Source organism: Lepisosteus oculatus, chromosome 24 (genome assembly GCF_040954835.1).
Source record: "Lepisosteus oculatus isolate fLepOcu1 chromosome 24, fLepOcu1.hap2, whole genome shotgun sequence".
NCBI classification, from domain to species: domain Eukaryota; kingdom Metazoa; phylum Chordata; class Actinopteri; order Semionotiformes; family Lepisosteidae; genus Lepisosteus; species Lepisosteus oculatus.
In genome coordinates, this window is record NC_090719.1 from 7,697,080 (window position 1) to 7,716,842 (window position 19,763).

The window sequence follows — 19,763 nt, forward strand, 5'->3', positions numbered from 1 at the left end:
TAATTGGTTGTCAGGAAAAACCGCGCACAGCAGGTGGGGACTTTATTAGAACTGCAACTCCATGGTGTTAAACCACTACATCATCAGTCTAGTCGCTCGTTTGCACTCACTGGGAGAGAACTGCTTCCTTGTGTCTTTAAAATATTCCTCTATAGGAACTGCTCCTTTAAGCAGCAGAGCCCGGTCGGCTTGTGGGATGGTTCAGTTTCAAGCCTGAGAGAGGAAGTTGCGCAGCCCTTATCGGGCATTGAGATAAAAGCTCAGATAGTGATTGAAAGTGATGGCAAAAAGGATTTAGCATCAGTATTAACTTCGTGCGAGAGGGAGGGAGAGAGGAAGAGAGCGCGCGAGAGCGGGGAGGGACATTTTCCATGAAGCTCCTGCTCCTGTATCTGCCCTTGAGCGCACAGGGCAAAGCCGACCTGCTAAAGTAGGGAGAAGAGAGTCGGGCTGGGCAAGAGCTCCCTTCAAAAGTCATCACTTTCACTGATGACATTTCTTCGTCTTTGGAACTTGCTTACTGATATCACTGCGGGATCTAGGGCACCATCACAGCGGTCCGTGGTGCCTTCGTCTCTGTCATTAAAGAAAGTACCAAGCAGAAGAGCGAACAAATGCCAGGAAGCGCATCCCGTGTAAGCGACTTTCAGAAGGGAGTACAGTAGGACTGAATTCAGAGGCGCGTCCCAGTGCTTTTGTGCTGAAAGGACTGCAGCAAGTTGAGAATACTTTTTGAAGGGGGTTCGCGTAACAAGGGAATACAACGCTTACTGTCACTGGCCGCACAGAAGGTGAGCATTAAGAACGACTATCTAAAAAAATTCACTCTGATTGAATGTGTCTGTTGAGTAATCCCATGTGCAATCTATGCCAAAGGCTGAGATACATTTTAGGGATCTGTGTTGTCTGCGGTGACCCACGTCTTACAGGTTTGACACGATCAAACGGCCAACAAGTGGAGCCCTCTTTCCCAACTCTTTGAAATACTTTTAAGTTTTCAAAAATGAAATACTAAATAAACAGTGGGCGTCCGATGATAAGCTCTTGTCCCACACATGAACATGTTTCAATATACTCACTGTCATTTAAAACTTCTTTTAGACTCGGTATGATCTGTATAATGAGGTTTTTGAAAAGTACCCGTCCAATCGACTGTCGCATCAATCGTGTACTTGTGCTGATCACCCCCGCTTCTCCTGCAGTTCCCTCTCTCTTTGCTTGCCCGGCGTCTGCGTTTTTACTTTCCTTGTGCTTCGGTTCTTTTTACGGAATCCCCACAAGAATCGATGAAATCAGATTTACCGTTTCTATTTTTATGCTGCTAACGCGGTGATTTCAGAGCAGTAAGAAGGATGGAAAGCTTTTCCGTGTGCAGGAAGCTCGAGTTTCATTCTTCAGGATGTCTTGCAAGAAATGTTCAACTTAGTGGCCACGTGTGGAGAAAATTTAATTTCCTCTGATAATTTACTCGAGGCGTTCTTCTGTCAGTGCTGCAAGCAACCGAAGAGTAGTTTAAAAAAAATACAGATACATACTCCTAAATAGCTGTATGTCAGTAATTTGATTACTGAGTATAATATATGTGAAAATGTTACCGAAAGTCGTCAAACATTTTTATTTTATAGTATTTTAGCTTTCACTTTTAAATGTTAACTTTAATCTCAAACACATTCCCGAACAATTCCAATCACCATTTTTAATGAAACCTAATTTAGTGGATCTGAATCTTTGCGTTTTTTCATTATTCATCGCTTTAGATGTTATGTGACCGCTAGTCCTTACTGTATCAATGTGCATAATTTGACTATGATTAATGCATTTACTGTATGCATTTGTCTCTTCGGTTTTTATTAGTACAGTTCCTTTACATCCAGATCATTAAATACATTTCAACAAGCGACTGATCATAACTTGCCTGGCACAGTATAAATCACTAAACATCAAATATGTTAATATACTGTATATTTAATATGTTTATAGTATTGGTTAGTTTTATTTGCCAGTATGTTCTGCTGGCTTACTTGAAGATTCAAGTGTTCATATAAACGGATTTGGATGTTGGCCGAAATTTCATTTAATATAAATGAGCACTCGCAACTCATTTCTGCACAGTAATGTCTAATTTTAGTGAGATTTCTTGCTTTACAAAGTACAAACTGTGAAAACGTGAGTCATTGAGATGCCAACAAAGAGAATACAGAATACAGAAAACCTGGATTTATCTGAAGCATTAAATACTTAGATTGTTAGTCTGATTTCAGTTTCTCAATTGCAGCGTCATTCTTTCCGTTGCTAGTGACTTGTAAAAGTTAACCGTTTTAAGCCTCTGTGACTTGCGCCCACTGTTTCACAAGCGCTCATAACGCTAAATACAATAGTATTGTACACATGTGCTCTAAACCAGTGTGGGTTATTACTTACAAACACTACGAGAATGCACCTTACACTGCGAATTCTTGTAAAGCAATGAACTTTAAATCTCTGATGCAGTGCATGAATGTAATCGCATTTCTTGATTGACACTTGCGTGTAAATATGCAAATAAGGTTGTTTAATCGAAAACCATTTGTAAAGTTCAGACACGACGGAAAGCATTAGAAAATAAAAAAAAACTGCAAAGTACAACTCTAATTAGGATGAAAAGGGCTGTGGTGATAAGGAGTGTTCCCTGTGTAGTGTATCTGATGCTCTTGGTGATTTCTTTTTGCTTTCTGTTTTGTAGTCTGGAAGCAGCAGAAAAACGACCAAGAGAAACGCGTTTCAACACATGGATCAGTGTCATCCGTTTCTGCCAATTCTCTAGCTTCGATCAAGGAAGCGCTCAAGGAAGACTTCAGCAGTTCTGCCAGGTCTCATAAAGGCACCGTCGAATTTCAGTGCTCGTGTGCCAAGTATCTCGCGAAATTCCGCCTTACGGTACTTCTTGCGATCTTTTCACGCTACAACTTGCGGTCCAACACTAGGTTTCTCAAGGCACAAATAACATGAGGGAACATCCCTCACCATAGATTCTCAGGCAACACAGATAATCACAAATATACAAAACACATTGTAAAATATTCATTTATTCATTCTAAGAAACTAGTACCTTCAAATCGTACATATCTGCTGTTTGCACTAAAGCCATCTGGTAATTGTTTTGAACCACAGACACATCATCTTTCCTTCAAGAACTAACCGCCGTCGTTAGTGGAGTTTGTACGGAGCCACTCAGGACGCTACTTGCTATGAGATCCTTTGATATTTCCACCTGAATGGCCATCGGGTTCCATGCCGATCTTGCCAGCGCTCGTTAAGCCGACGGTGGCACTCTCTGCCCTTCTCCGGACTCTCGGCCACGGACCGTTCACATGGCCCCGGTGACGGCCATGCTCCGACAGCTCGTGTTGCTGCTGCAGTGCGTTGCTTTGACTCTGAGCCAGTACGACATATGCAAGTCCCTGGTGAGCACGGATGACGGCCCGATATGGGAATTCTACGCTTGCCAACCCAAACCAGCATCCATGAAGCAGCACATGAAAATCAAGGTGGAACCGGAAGGCATAACCTGTGGAAACCCGCCGGAGAGGTTCTGCACGTTGGTAAGTTGCACTCTAAGGCCAACTACTGTCTCAATTTGTAGGGCTCAATATCTTCATTCGATTCTTTAATTCAAGATTTTGTACAGTGTTGTGACGCTTTTGAAACAACTTTTTTCATTGCGTGTACTGCTGTTCTCGACAGGTATGCTGCCGTTTAGTCTGTTTTCAACCCCGTTTGCCAATGCTTTAAAGTCCATTGAAGCTGCGCATATTCAGGTTAAGGAAAAGAAACCATGTTTCACGGCAAATACCATGTTTATATAGTCGGAAATGTAATTATTATGTTTCTAAAGACAATAAAAGAACTTTCCTTACCCTCTTTCATAAGCAAATGTTGTAGCAACGTACTTCAGAAAACAAGATGTCTTAGATAAAAAACATCGGAACCACTTCTGCTGTCTCCAGTTGGCTTCATATTAGTGCTTTGGTCCTTTGGTGTGGTCTTTCTGATGAAGAGGCAACACCTACAGTACATCATTATTGTGACATAATACTAAACAAGATGAAACACACAAAAAGACAGGTCTCCTGTAAGGAAAGTTTCATGAGATTCAGGAGATGTTAAAGGCATCTCAATTAGGGATTCAGAATGGTCAAGGACATTGACAAAAACAGCCTGAAGGACTACAAACTCAACAATGAACTGAGAACTTGATATCCCAAACAGAAATGAACAGTTAAGAGTGAAAACACAGGATAATTCTTCTCATGACAAGCTGCTGGATTCTGAACCAAAGTACACAGCTATGATGCAGAAAATGGCTTTCTTGGATCATTCAAGAAAATATGTGATTGTATTAAAATATCAATTAGCTATTGACAGCCAAATGAGCTTGAAGGACATTCACAATCTCCTCTCATTAGTAACCTTCCTTATGCAAGACATAGGATCAAAGTTGGTACATAGTCAGGGCTCTAACACGAAGCCTACAATAATTCAGATTTTGCTAAAAAGCTTGGGTAGTTTCTGCTCACCCTGAGGTGAAGATAATTCAGCAAAACAAATGCATCACATAGACAGTAGGATCTGGGTATAGTAGGAGTCTTTTGGGACTAAACTGCAGCTGTTGTTCACATAAGGATTGTGTTGGCATTGCTTTAACAGAGACTGGGAAATTCAGCTTGATTTCAAATTATTTCAATTAAACAGCACTGAAAGCTTTTCAATTTCCCATGAAGGGGCTTTTAATGTGAAAAACATGTCATCAGAGAATACAAGACAAAAAAATGCTGTTGTGGCACTAAAAAGTGCTGTAAACTAGTTCTTTGCTATACAGCACCTGGTTAAATAAGCCTTTCCTACAGCCCAAGGGGGTATTATATTAAACTTTCCATGAACATCAAACAATACAATTTAGGAGACCAAAAACAACTTAAAGAAAACAAGGGCTAGGAAAACAAGACCTATGACTGAGTCTTGAGTTCATTTATTTAAAAGAAAACAGGACCATCAGGAACATTCTCACAAGAGACAGCAATTTCACTTTAAAAAGCTTACCGAGGATTCTGAAAAAAAAAAGCTGCATTAAGGCATTATTGTGTATCAGTAACCTGAGAAGTTCAGTAGATACTGGCAGGAAATATGTTTGGTCTTCAGGTTTTACTAGGGTTTTGATATCATAAGGTAAAAGTAGACTTGTACCCTTATTTTTTCCCACTTGCACACAGCATAGGGAGAAATGAGAAGATTTTAATTTCCATGATGTTTTAGGTCATTACTGTCCAGTCTTGATTCTGGAGGGTTGTAGTCCTGCAGATGTGATGTATCTCTTTAAAACGCAAACAGCTTCATAACTGAGACAAGTTGTTAAATGGCCCATTTAAGCCAGTGAGCTGTAGAAATGGGTATCTGAAGACCTGAACTGAACTTAAAACATCGCAGATCTCCAGGACAAAGTATGGACAGCCCTATTTAAGATTATTTGAATGAAGATTCAGAGTATATTCTTACAATTACAACCAATTACTATCTCACACGAATTACTGAGTGACACAGTTCCACAATTCCTTTTAAAAGAGTCTGAAGTGTTGGATAAGTCAATTATCTGTGCATTTCATCGGGCCATAGTATGAAAGACAGAACCCAAACTTACAGTATGGATGCCTGAATACTGAAAATAATCGAATGATTTTCATTCATTACACACACACTGCCATATAGGCATAGCTTGAAGACATTTTGTAATGAAGTTAACTGCAGCATGATGCTAAAACATCTTTGTGGTACTTCTAAAATATGGAAAGTTTCATCTTTGATAGTATGAACCAAAAAATCTCTGCTTGTTGGCAGTACAGTAGTTAATCTGCATTAGAGGGATGGGAGACCCTGTTTTGGGACATCAGCCAGAGGGTTGATTGTAAAATAATCCAATGAAGGATTTCTCCAGCAGGATGTAAAAACGGAGCAAGAGTACACTGATCGCCAGGTTGCCTTTTCATTCTTTCAGGTCAAATTGTTAGACTTGATTAAAGAGATTAAAATGAAAAGAAAAAAATGAAACATGTCTGGGAGTTCAGCATTGCATGTGCAACAAAGTGTCAAACCATCTGCAAAGAGATCTGTGCACATTGAATCATGTTGCAACTAAAAAAAATAACATTGCTTGGGTGAACCTTAACTCTTAATTTGCTACACATATGAAGGTGTAACTGTGAGCTAGGAATTCCCCCTCAAGCCGGAGAGTTTCTTTTATTCTAGTCTCTAGTGATGCAGAAGTTCTTCTGTGTGAGAGAATAAAGCCAAAAGTCAGTTTTTGTAATGTTAAACCAGTAGATCTTATCTACTCCTTCTTGTCTAACCAAATTGCTGCAAAATAAGAAAAGCTCAGAAGTGCTTGTCAGGACGCATGTCCTCATACCAGTTCAGAAAATCTGCAGCGTTATTTATCATAAGGTTCAAAAAATATCCTCAGGCATTTTACTGTCAAAGTGATTGTAGCTGATTAACTTTTTTAACTTTCAATTTTTATTTCCCTCTCACCTATGTTTCTGATTTTTCCTTTACTTTGGGAAGTCTGAAACTGAGAGGAACCATCTCTTTCAAATCTGAGTTAAGACCTTATTGATGAGCAAAGAGGGAGCAAAGTGAGTTTAATGTGTATTTTTAGATGAGTCTGCTCATAGTTATTAAAACAAAATACAGCACTTAGGGAAAGCACTACAAATGCTACAAAAAAACATTTTCATTGCAAAAGCTCTTGATGAATTCTGTTTTCTCCAGTCCTTAAATTTAACTTGAAAAGGATATGCAATGAAATGATACAATGAGATCATGGCAATGCAGAGAAAAAAAACTAAGAATATTTAAATCTTTGTTCTAAAAATGCTGATTTGTCATTGCAAAGTTGTAAAAGCTCTTTGACAGCCCATTAAAAGAAACATAGTGATCTTACATTGACTCTTGGCTTTTATAAGCCCAGCTTCTTAAGTTATACAAGTCTTTCTAGCTGATGAAATATTAATGGGGCCAATATTGGTTTTCCTAACAAAGTTTAGATGTAGTGCACTGAAGACATCAGCTCGGCTATGGAGGAGGGGGGTAGTAGTGTGTCCTTCTGTGTAAGCACTTTTTGATTGGAATCGATACAGCCCACTGCACTGAGAGCAAGTAATTTTGTATAAGAATAGTGGAAATGGGGGCTACATAGTTAATTTGGAAACAGTTTTGGGAAACATCGAGCAAGTGTTTGGACAGCCTTGTCCTGCTACTCAGATTCTTCTGATTCTGTGTCAGCTCCAGGAAAACAAGTGGCACAAGATTTTCTAAGGCATTTTACAAAAATATCCCACAGGTTCTTACAAACGTTCACATACCATGATTTTCATAGGGGGCACTTTTGTTATTTTGTCATAGTTGTTTGGCTGTAATAGTGTTTTGTAAACCTGTCCTGAATTGCCCTTCATTTAATAGACTGCAATGCCCCAGTATGTACTGAACTGTAAGATTAGTGCATGTTTTATATGTGACTTAAACAATGTATGTTGTAAAATGTATGATCAGGTGGTTCTTTGATCTGAAACCCAGGGTATTAGAAGACCTCCTGGGAACATTTTTTTAAATTATTGGATTTTAGTCATTACGTCAATTAAGCAGAAATGAAAATTAGATGGTAATTTAGGATTATATTCCACCTCAATGTTTCCACAAAGTAAAATACTCTAGGTGCTGGTAAATTTGCGTTGATATAGTACAGTATATTTAGGCTCAACCCTTGGATAATAATTCTAATTTTTAATGATAATATTCTAAAAATAATAAGTCCAGCAGCCTCACTACACAACACATGATGGAGAAACATGAAAAATAGCCTCACTAACTTGAGGAAGGTAAGTATTGTATTGTACAAGACCAGATCTGAATTTAACCAGGAGAGAATTAACACCCTCACAATCATTACAGAATATAGCTTCAACCAAATTAAAAACAACAGAGAAAGACAGACTAACAGGATAGTGTTTAGCTTGACACTTGTTGTCTGGTCTACATAGTTTCAGCAGGAGATCTTAAACTTTTTCATCGTTACACTTTCTGACCCCTTTAATTATCATTTTGCCTTAGTTAAACCAGCAATAAGGTGCTACTCAAACAACCATCAAAATTGTCCAGTGGTCCTAGATACTGTCCTTTTCAGACAAGACAAAACTACAATGCAACCTTTCAAAGTTTCAAAGTTTATGGCTCTTTCAATTATTTTAATTTCTGGGCGGTCTGATCAAAAGACTGCAAAGACTTGGGAGTTTACTGTGAATTCAGATTGTTTAACACAGTATTCCCGCTCTGATTTCCTTTTTCTGAAATGCATTAAGAAAGTTCTGTCCATTTTTACAGATTGTCACAACTCAACATAAATTAATAAAGGAGCTGTCAAATGTGCAGCTGAGCGTGTTTCTGAAACCTCTCAAGAAACAGATGACTAAAGGTTACTAGTGCAATGAAAAAAAGAGGCAATATTATCTTTTTGCCACAGTGTGTCTACATGGTTAGTGTGTAACAGATTGCTGGAGATAAGTTAAAGGCAGTGAGGCAAAGCAACAGGTCACTGGATCTACTCGTAGTAGGTGAGTAGGTGAGCTTTGAAGGGGGAGCTGGAGATCTGTCAGAGGTGGTGCAGTTATCATGTTTACGAAGGAGTGTCTTGTTCTCTTGGCAAAACTGGTGTGTTTGTCTTGATCGATATAATGTCAATAGGTTGCAGTGCTGCACACAGCTTTCTTCTAAAAAAGAGAAGAGGAGGTGAACAGACATTTAAAAATGTTGAACATATACATGAGATAATGGGCTGCTGGAGAGTGAAAAGGCCTAGGCTGGGCAGGGCATGCCAAAATACAAATGAATTGCCCAACCCCTAAGCAATATTTAACAGCTCATAGCTTTTCTTTAGATCTGTCAGCAGACATTACATATACAGGCAGCGTTTATGCTTTCATCATATGATTCAGACCTTTATCATTTCAGTTGCAGTTCCATTGGGTCTGCAATGTTATGCAATATGTTTTTGAGCAGTTTAGTGAGAAAAGTAAGTCAGACTCAGCCAAGTCATGAAAACCGTCTTGCTAAAAGGACTGCAACAATTAGATGATCACTGGTTCACTCTCACCATGTTGATTTCATTTAGGTCAAAATCATGCCAGGTGTTATGATCAGTGCTAGGGCATGCTTCAGAACAGAATTTCATTTGGGAGCTGAAATGCCTATAGCAATTTAAAATAAAGAATGCCTGTTAGATTATAAATTATTAAAAGCATGTTTTCTTTTATACAGTCACAGTTACAGTTTGTAACCTTTTTGAGAATGAATTAAAGAATGAATCTCCTGATCTGTGGAGGTACAAAATGTTCTGAACCACTTCCTACTGGACAACATTGCCAATTACTGTATTTTGTTATCCCGAGAAACCTGTGGCCTGCTGGAAATGACTGTTATTTAATTTAGGAGAAATAACAGAAGAATGACTCAATGGCTGAGTAATAAAACACACTTACATTAATACAGGATATATTATTTTACTCAAGTCCAACAATTGGTAATGATTTCATGGAAGAAACACTCTGAAAGCCTGTAGTTCTGTATAGTCACTGATTTGTTAGTGCATGTGATTGATTCTGCTAACCACATCAGAGAGATTATTTTGTTCACTTTCTGCACTGCAATGAAGATTTTACATACAAAGAAATAATAATCAGAGGTTTTTGACTTATAACGGGCGAGCTCATTTTTCTAATTTTTCATTTTTATTTGACTTTTTGCCCCCGCCTTTCTTATCTTCAAATTACCTCTTGTCTAAAGCACATTGTGACGCTTACATGAACAAGCTCTATATAAAAGGGAAATGGCTATGTAGCAGTCAGGGTATGGCACATTTCATTGTCATGATGACCTTGTGGAGGATTCTCCAAAAAAAAAACAGCAATTAGCTCAGCCAATGAGCAGATAAGGAGAGGACCAGCTTTTTGTTTGCTCCCAATTTAGTAACTCCATTTTCCCAAGGAGCTCTTTCTAGCTCATTAATGATTTAGAGGAATTTTGACTCCTTCCCAGACGACAGGATATGGCATCTTTTGTGCAGAGGTTTTCTTCTCGTTGATGGTTTTGGCTGCTGTTCAGTTTGTACAGAAAGACGGGTAATGATGGAGAGGAGGGAGTGTGAAGGAGGTAGGGGGTGCATCTCAGCTTAGCTCAGCAGAAAGATGAAACTAGAACACCCTGTGTCACTACTTATCCTCCAACACACTCTGATATCATCTAGGGGCAAGAAACGGTTTTCTGTTACGTGGTTTCTGGTGTGACCAGACCAACTCCAAAAGATCTGATCACAAACACAGTGTGAAAAGGGGAAATCAGCCTCAATTTTGCAGGCTGTGCTCCACAGTAATGTTACTCATTTTAGAAAGCAAAACAGCACGTGCTAAAAATAGCCTTTGGAATACATACAAAGCACATATTTCATTTGATGAGCCAATGGGTTGGAAGAATTTTCTTAACCTGGACATCCTTTGTACGTACAAAACTTGAAATATCATACCTTTTTTTAAAATAAAAGCTGACATCATTGTAATCAGAGGAATTCTCAAGGACTCTTCTTGAGGCAGACATTATTATGGGGCTTGTTAACATAGGTACATAGGGACACTAGCTGCACCATCATTTGATGGAGCAGCTCTCTTGACTGGCAAAAAAGCGAGAGAAAAACAAGAAGGTGGAAAAAATAGGAATCCCAAATGATCTAAAGCAAAAGTAACAAAATCAAGTTTTGAGGTAAGTTTTAAAACATTCAGTGGCTCAGGGGTTTAAAGTCCATAAAGGCAAAGCATTCCACAATCATAGTATATCAGGAGAGCAGGTTTTCTTTTCCATGATGCTCAGTTTGGACTGAATGACAAACAGTTAACTAAAGAGCACAAAATAAGAGATTATGTTGAGAGTAGGCTGTTTTTGTATGAAAGAACAATACCACAAATTTGAAAATCGGTTCTAAAGGTAATAGGCAGTGTGATACAGGGAAGAAAGGAGACAGGTGATTATACCAACATTTTAGATACTGCATGCTTTTGCATAAACTTGAAGTCTGTCATAGAGAACCCGGCCAAAAAACTCGATAAGAGCAAATCCAAAGTGCCGCAGGAAGAAAACATATGTCACTGGTTCTGGGAATTTAATATTCCTGTGTTATTAACTAGGCATTTAAGTATGTGACAGGGTCTGGTTGCTTCACGTGGTTCGTGAAGTTGCTGCTTGGTCTCCTTGTTATCTTTCCCCAGGTTCTTGCCATGAACGTTGTATGAGCCTACACAGCATCTGAGCAAGTGTGTCCATCAGTGCATGAGAATGAATCTATTTTGGCCTCAACAGGCATTGCCTACATGAAATTGTTGCCATCTGCCTGTGTTTATGCATGAGAAGCTCTTTGGGGGTTCTGAAAACCGAAGTTGTTCTTCTGTGTCATATTCCTGTGGTGTTACTGCCTCATGATAAATCTTTTGGTTAGCATGTGCAACCTTGAGGAATTCAGAGATGAATGTGTGTTTATTTAAATACATACAGAATTATATACAGATGGTAGTTTTCATTTTAATCAGTGGTATGTAGACTGATCCAGAAAATCTATGGGGTCACCATAAATCACCCATTCCTGAAAATTGGAAACACTTTTTAAGTTAATGATCATTAAGCAAGTAATTTGTTCAATTAAGGGGACTCTTGTCCTTGAGGAATTAAATTAAGATTTTTGCTTTAGATGGCCTCTGAATTACTTATTATAGCCAATCACCTACTTAATTACTCACAATCAATTTGTACCCTGTCTTTTGAGATTAACGATTTAATTGTTAGCTATAAATCCTGTTGGATTGCGGTTGTTCAGGAGAAAGATGGAACTACTGGTTTAAATTGTTCCTTATATTAATAAAAAAGGTTTTGTGCTGATTGTCATGACCATTTGTAAATAAAATACCTTGGACATTGATCAGAGCACTGAGACATGTGAGTACAAAAGGTTACTGATTTTCAAATGAAGTCTAAATGACTTTGGTAATAGAATGAGAACCTGTTAAAGTACACAGTCAGAGTAACAAGGAAGTTGAAACTAACAGTTTTATAGCTTAAAGCTTTTAAGTGTTCAAGAATGATCTGGAAAAAAGTAATTAAAATGCCTCAGGGAAATAGCCCTAATAAATTTCTCCACCTACAGAGTTTTATAAACTTTCATTTAAATGTAAGAGCCCAGTAATGGACAGGAAGGCTTTTTTATTTTTCCTGCTGTGGAGTTGCTCTCCTTGTGGCATGAGGGGGCTGTTTAAAAGTGGACTTGTTAGCGCTGGGCACTGTCACTGGGCGCCCCCAGAGAGCCTGCTTCTGCGTAATTATCTTGAAAGAGAAGGTTATGAAGAGCGCTCATTGGATAAGAAGCAAATTTCAGCACCTTCTATTTACTCCCTGTTTCATTTTTCTGCCACAACCTCCTTTCCACACCTAATTGCACTTCTGAGTTGCCCTGTTCAATGATCTGAGACAGCTGGCGACATTTTGAAATTATTGTAGCTGCTTATCAGGGGCAGAAACTGCCAAGAGTGCAGGAGAGTCAGAGCCATGGATGTAGTGTCAGCTTTCTGCGTGTAAGCGCTACAGAGAAATGGAAAAGGCGGGAAGTGTTTGGCAGATAAGCAAGCAGTATAAAAGAGATTCTTGTACAAACTACGGCCAATTTTTGTTTTTTCTACAGTTAATTACCATTTTTATTTTGTGAAATAGCTAGCACAAGATGCTTCACAGCATCTTCTTACCTGGTCTTTTCCAGTTTTCCTGAATGTCCTCAGACTTGACGATTTGAAAATGTGAGACAGCCCGGCTTTCATCAGAAGGCAGAGATTCTCCTCCAGAACCAAATCTTTGTTCTCAGAGGAGTGGAAACTCTGAATTTGTCAGCTAATAAAGTACTTGTGGGAAACACAAAGGTCTATTGTAATTAAAATTAGAAGCCAAATGCAAACTCTTTTGCAGTTCCACATGTATGCTCAGTTGTGTTCACAAAAATCTGATTAATTAAGACTACTAAATGTATATTTAGTAGTGGTAATCCATTTATGACAGAGAACAATTATTGGTATTAATTATTGGTATTAATAACATTACCATTTGCAAATTAAAATTCATTATGTATATGGATAGATTGTAGAACTCAGTTCAAATTACGTTTCTTCATCTATATCCATACAATTTAGTCCAGTGCGTTAATACATTGTAATTCCACATTTTCAGAAGGGATTTGGCAGGGCATGGGATTTGGTGGTAAGTGATTTATGTCATGAATATAAATGTCTATACCCAAAAGGCCCCACAAGATAAAATTACACATGGCAAATTTGGAGCAAGGCCCTCTTTCCATTCAGCTAAGACTCCTTATAAGACTATTAGTTAATGAATTGAGCTGTGTATCCCAGCGGACTCCAGATCTAGCTACTGATCCAATAGTGAAGGAGACAATGCTTCTTTAATTTATGCAGGAAGCTATTGTCATTGATATTATTATTATTATTTGTAACAGCTGCACGATGCCAATGTTTTTGTCTGCTAACTAATTAGATAAAAGAAAAGGATTTCAGCACAGCCTTCAGAGTGTTAAAATTAGGCTCTGGCAGCAGTATAGACCCCTGCTGTTTGTCCCTTACTTCAACTCATTCTTCATATTTACCAGATGCAGCCTTACTGTTATTCCCTAGAGGTAGGCAGCACACCAAGGCTGATGAAGCACTTTTACTGCCTTCTAACAGCCTCTGTGCTGTACTCCCCCACATATGCACATTGCTGTCCCATCACAAATCTAAGGCTAATGCTCCAACAAAGAAGCACACCTGTATAGACAGCGTTCAGTTCTGGATCAAAAAAATTCAGATTAGAATGGGACACACCATTGTACTGTACATTCTGGCTAGAGACATATAGGAGGTAAGTTGTTAGGATTGATTATTATGAGCAAATATATGATATGTGAATTCTGGGGATGTCTCCTGCAGTTTTAGAGTAATTAATGATTTCCTCTGTGTTTTTTAGCTTTATTTTGTAAGGCCGACGCCTGAAGGTTGCTGGAAGGTGCTAGAAATAAAAGGCAGGCCGTTATTTTCCCACTGAGCAGGCTGTTGGCAGCCTGCCTGCTCCACAGTAAAAGAATTAGTCCATTTACCCTGAGAGGAAATCAGGCCCAATAGGTTCTGTATCAGTGCATGTCTGATTTTCTTTTTACCAAGGCTCAAATGCTGCTGAATGAATGAATGAATGATCACATTTCTGGTGCATTAATTCACAGGACCAAGACCTGCTAGCTCATCCAGTTTACTGCATTTAAATGGATTTTGCAGCTGCCAAGGAACTGCCAAAAGACATCCACTCAATATGAAAAGAATGCAAATACCAGTAAAAATTGTACAAAACCAGGTTCAGATTAATAGTCATTTTTTTGCTCAGTAATACTTCTTTGGGGGGTTACAAATTCAAGTCCAAGAACAAGTGACCAAAACCACTGGTCTTTATGTTTCTCTAAGTCATAGAAATGAAGTCTTAAATTTGCATAAATGTGACTGCATTTAATGTGAAGCTAACCATTGTATCTAATTATAGCATTAATTGTATATTTGGATTTCCCATTAAAACAGTAAAGACGATTTCCTCCAGGATATTGTAGTCATGCATTGACCGGCTAACGATGTTACCATTAATCCAATTACAAATTTGTGTCAACAGAAGGGGAATAGCACTGTACAAGACAAAGAACAAGCTAACTGCTTGGTTTCAAGTACAAAGATATTACTCTGGTTCTTCATAAAGTAATTGTATTCAGTCCTTTCTAATCTATTCAAACAAAGATAACATATCTTATGCTCTGTAGGTTCTGTAAGCAGTGTAATATAAATAATTACAAGATCCAACTTTGAAAACAAGTTTCAAAATGTGATCAATATTTTTTCTATAGTTTGCATTGTGGTATTGCATAATTGCTAATTGGTTTGTCTGCAAGCCAGTTCACACTCTACACCCACTGGAGGTTGTAGGCAGAGCAGCGCCCTCCAGTTCTGAAGAGGTTAATCAAGGGACACTTACAAAGTTCACATGCTAGGATTTCCTTGCTGCTACTTTGTTTGAGATACAGCATGCTTTGTGACTTCTGCATAAACGCTGCACTGTCTAAAGCAGAATTAGAGCAGCTTTTCTTTTCCTGAGAAAATGTGGTTCCTTCCAGGAACCTGATTAAGCAATTAGTAATACTATTTTCATGTATTGATTAAAGAAAGTGCAAAGATCAAATGAAACAGATAAAAATATAAGGCTGCATACTGTATATAGACTCAGTTTGATTTAATATGCAAAGACTGTAACTACCTTACATTTCCATAACTGTGATTATTGATAGCAGCACATAATTTCCAGTAAAGAGGAAAAATAGACGTTTCAGACTGCATCAGGGAAGAAAAAGTTAACTGTCTTTCTTTTTACTTATTACCTTCCCCATTCCCTTCTGTGGCTGACCTCCAGTCCTTGATTTGTGTGTTCAGGAGAATCCTTACCTGTGCAGCGACGAATGTGATGCCTCCAACCCTGACCTGGCCCACCCTCCCTCGTTCATGAACGACACCGAGCAAGATGGCTTGATCACGTACTGGCAGACTGTCACGTGGAGACGCTTTCCAGACCCCTTACTGGCCAACATCACCTTGTCCTGGGGCAAGAGCTTGGAGCTGACGGACGATATCTTGATCACCTTCGAGTATGGCCGCCCCACCATGATGGTGATGGACAAGTCCATGGACAATGGGCGGACGTGGCATCCCTACCAGTTCTACGCCGACGACTGCATGGAGGCCTTCGGCATGCCCCCCAAGAAAGTGCACGACTTGTCGGCCACCAATGTGACCCGAGTCATTTGCACGGAGGAGTACTCCCGCTGGGTGGGCTCCAAGAATGATAAGAACGTGCGCTTCGAGGTGCGAGCGCGGTTTGCCATCTTCGCCGGGCACAAACTGCAGAACATGAACAACCTCTACACCCGTCTGGAGAGCATGAAGGGCCTGAGGGACTTCTTCACCATCACCAACCTTCGGCTCAGGCTCCTGCGCCCAGCCCTGGGTGGCACCTATGTCCAGCGAGAGAACCTCTACAAGTACTTCTACGCCATCTCCAACGTCGAAGTCATGGCGAGGTGAGAAGCTTTGAATCTAGTAACTTATTACCCGGGATGGCTGTAATGGTTTTATACAAAGTGCATTTTGATCGATTTACAATGAGTGGCTCAATGGATTGGATTAGAAAGGAGTGACATGGTGGACCTTAGGGTAGTGCAGTCAATTCAGAGCTTCAGGATCCTGGGTTCAAGTCTAGATCTGTCTGCATGAAGTTGGTATGTCAAAAAGGGCTCAATACACTGTGCATGTTACAGAAGTGACATCACCCACTTCAAACCTAGATAGTGTAGAGTTCTGCTGTGGCAAAGGACCCAGTCTCTTACTGCAGTGGAGTTTGGCGCTCTCTAGGGAGTAACACTCCAAGCCCATGAATGACCAAGATTGAATCCTGGCAGAACGGAGCTAGTATACCTGCATTACACATTTTCTCTGTTTGCATGGATTTTCTAGATGTTAGGAACTAGCAGTGAGGACCCTATGCAGAAAACTAGGGCAAACTCCAAAAGACGTAGTCGAAAGAACAATGCGAGGTCAGAAAGCCGTAGGTAAACTAGCCGGTGCAAAAGTACAAATAACCAGAGGCGGAGCCGTAATCCGTAAGGGAGCCGAGAGTCAAAACCAGAACGAGAGCAAAAGACCGAAACCGAAACCAGGAGACGTAGACGGAGAACAAACCAGGGTCAGGAAGCCAAAAACCAAGTAGTGAATAACAGTAAGACTGGGAGTAGCTCTAGACAGTAAGACCCTAATACTGAGCACAGGGGAGAGTGTGAAGCAGCATTAAATAGGCTGGGGAAAAGGGCTAATTGGGAACTGTGCTGGAATGTGAGGTGGAATGCCGATTCCTCCAGGGGCATGGCATAACACTAGAAGTCTAGATCAGTTGGTGTCTATAAATTGCCCCCTGCATCTGGGCCCTTTAATGAACTGGCATCCTGTGCAGGGTGTAGTCCTGCATTGTGCCCTGTATCTGCCAGTGTAGCCCTGGGCTCACCACGGCCCTGTAAGGATAAAGTGGTGACTGAAAATAGTAGGATGGGTTGGAAGGCCGTGTTAGCTATCAAATATTGGTACATAACGTTGTCATAGATATTAGCCACCATTCTCCATTCCACATTCCACTACTGTGAGTGACAATGCTGAAAATGATGTTCTTTTTTAAACAATCGAATGAAAACAGGAAATTGTTGCATGCATATGAAAATGCTACCCAGTACACTTTGGCTAACCTGCCTCTAAATTATGATCATCTTCAATTTTGGTGTACTCAGATTTTTCCGTCTCTTGTAATTTTTGTCTACCCAATTCTCACGCGTATTGAAGATAGGATAGAAATCTATAATATAACTAACGACTTTAAGCTTCTTCACTCAAGTAAGGCTTTACACAACTACTGTAAAAAGACAGTACCTCCCAGTTCTGCAGTATCACCTCAGCTGCCACAGGCTCTCCATGGAACAGAAAAATATTCTGCAAACAAAGTGCTAGACATTGCAAAGAGACTCTGCACCAGGGCCTTTAATTCTATTGTTTACAGTTTACGTTAATTCCACAAACACATGCTGTTGAGCAGGTAGGGTTCTTACATAAAGCAATCAGATTTCACCATGCATTTATTCAATATTTCTAATACATTTCAGATTGCCAGAAAGCTGCAGGTATGATAAATGAAGTATAGCAATTCCCCATAATTACTTAATTGAACCAGAAATTCTAAGACTTCAACTCCAAGGTGGCTGCTGGCTGACAGTGAAGAATGGTACCGAATGAAACTACACTGTATGATATTTGCTTCAGAAAGGATGTTTATTATTATTATTCCAATTGATTAAACACATTGGTCTCTGAATGGTATTTAATGTCAACTGAGGACTGAAAACAATACACTAAGCAAGATTATATGGAACAAAGCGTGTGTGGGCAATTGCTTGTGAGGGACAGAGCTCCAGTAAGGTCTTAAGGTGATGCTGAGCTGGCTCGTTTCGTGAAGTCAGATCCCGTCTTTCGGTTTTCAATAACTGTCCTGTAAGTATTGATCAAAAATGTAACTGGAGACAGATGAAACATATCAGGAAAAAAAAATCCCATCTCAGCTGTGGAGCCTAAGATGAACAGAGATGAAAGAGCAAGCCTTTTTTTGCTGACATCTAAATCCAGAGCTTTTTTTGCCTCTGAATTTAGTAACACTGAGGCAAATATAAACTCTGTGATAAAATGAATGAGGTTAGTTCTTCTCCTACCAGTAATATAATCCCCCAATCAATAGTTATTTCAGGATATTGGAAAAAAGGAGAAGAGAGGGAGGCTGACTGACTACACTGGATTGAGGGCACAGTGTTATCCGTTTATTCAAGTTCAAATTGGCAAAATGAACCATATTGCAAACCAGGGTCTGCGTGAGGTGGCATGATGTGTTTAGTTGTCTATTACTTGAAATGTAATGCATTAACTTACAATTTCACCATAAGTGAGCCAAAGGAACATAAATGATGATGATGATGTTTCCTAAATGGAGATTTAAATCAAAATAAAAGACGTTGAAGTTTTTCATTATGTTTTGCTTTACAACATAACATTAAGATGACTGTAAAAAAGGACTTCTAGTTCAGTTAAAAGGCTCTTGTAAAATCAGTAAGTGTTGAGGAGAGCATAGAGTTGTAATCATTAGTTTGTGTTCTAATTTCTTTTAATGTAGTGCACATTTAAATCCATAATGTAACAAAACAAGCACTGATACTGTTATCACTTTCTCGCCTCTGGAAAAAGCTGTTTATATAGTTAAAGTTTGAACTACGTTTATATAGCAGAAGCATGGTTTATGGGTTAAATTAAAGTTAAATTATAAGGCAGGAAAAACACTGTAGCACTGTTTCTGAAGTGCATCAAAAACAGATCATTTAAACATTTTAGCAAAAAGTTCAAATGGATATTTCTGAATTCTTCAACATAAGACAGACAAATTGCTGACCTTACAACAGTTGATCTCTCTCACATGGTCTTTTTCACTCATATGTTTTTAGATTTCTATTTAACAAGGCTACACTTTAATTCCAGAACTACCAGCAAAATGAAAGCAAGAGCAATTGTTTTTGGAGTGGCAGAAAGCATGAAAAACACTCTCTAGGAAACCTCTATGATAGGATAAATGAGCATACTGAGTTATCAAATTTAAAGTATCCGCAAATACCGAGTTAAATGCATATTGTATATCCTGTGTATGGATTCTTATTATTACAACAGTGGTCTGTAGAAGAATGGTAAAGACTTGGCTTACATTAAAGTCAGGATAGAAGTTTATAAATTCCATGTTTCTAAACTACACCAGAGAGGATTAAATCATAAAAAGGGTTTCTAGCAGTCTCTTAACCATCTTTTCCAAAAGCACTTAGCAAATGAGCTCTGGAGTCTAAAGAAATAAATGGGGAAGGTAGATGTGTTAATAAGATCTCTGTACTGTCAAGTGTAGCCGATACTTCCTCCACAGTTCATTTCCTCCGTGGTTAACAACGGTAA

At 39.1% G+C, this 19,763-nt stretch overlaps 1 protein-coding gene across 6 annotated transcripts in view; it reads left to right on the top strand.

Moving 5' to 3' along the window:
• The first annotated feature begins 100 nt into the window (after window positions 1-100).
• LOC102697389 (netrin-G2) overlaps window positions 101-19,763 on the top strand; it is a 69,862-nt gene continuing 50,199 nt past the window's right edge. For 2 of the 6 annotated variants that reach the window (XM_069183182.1, XM_015366940.2), the window contains exons 1-3: window positions 107-791; window positions 2,723-3,581; window positions 15,624-16,267. In XM_069183182.1, the coding sequence (XP_069039283.1) occupies window positions 3,351-3,581; window positions 15,624-16,267 (875 nt within the window). In that variant the 5' untranslated portion in view covers window positions 107-791; window positions 2,723-3,350. Of the gene's footprint in view, window positions 792-2,722; window positions 3,582-15,623; window positions 16,268-19,763 lie in introns of all 6 variants that reach the window. The other 4 variants (XM_015366941.2, XM_015366945.2, XM_015366943.2 and 1 more) reach the window with 4 other exon arrangements.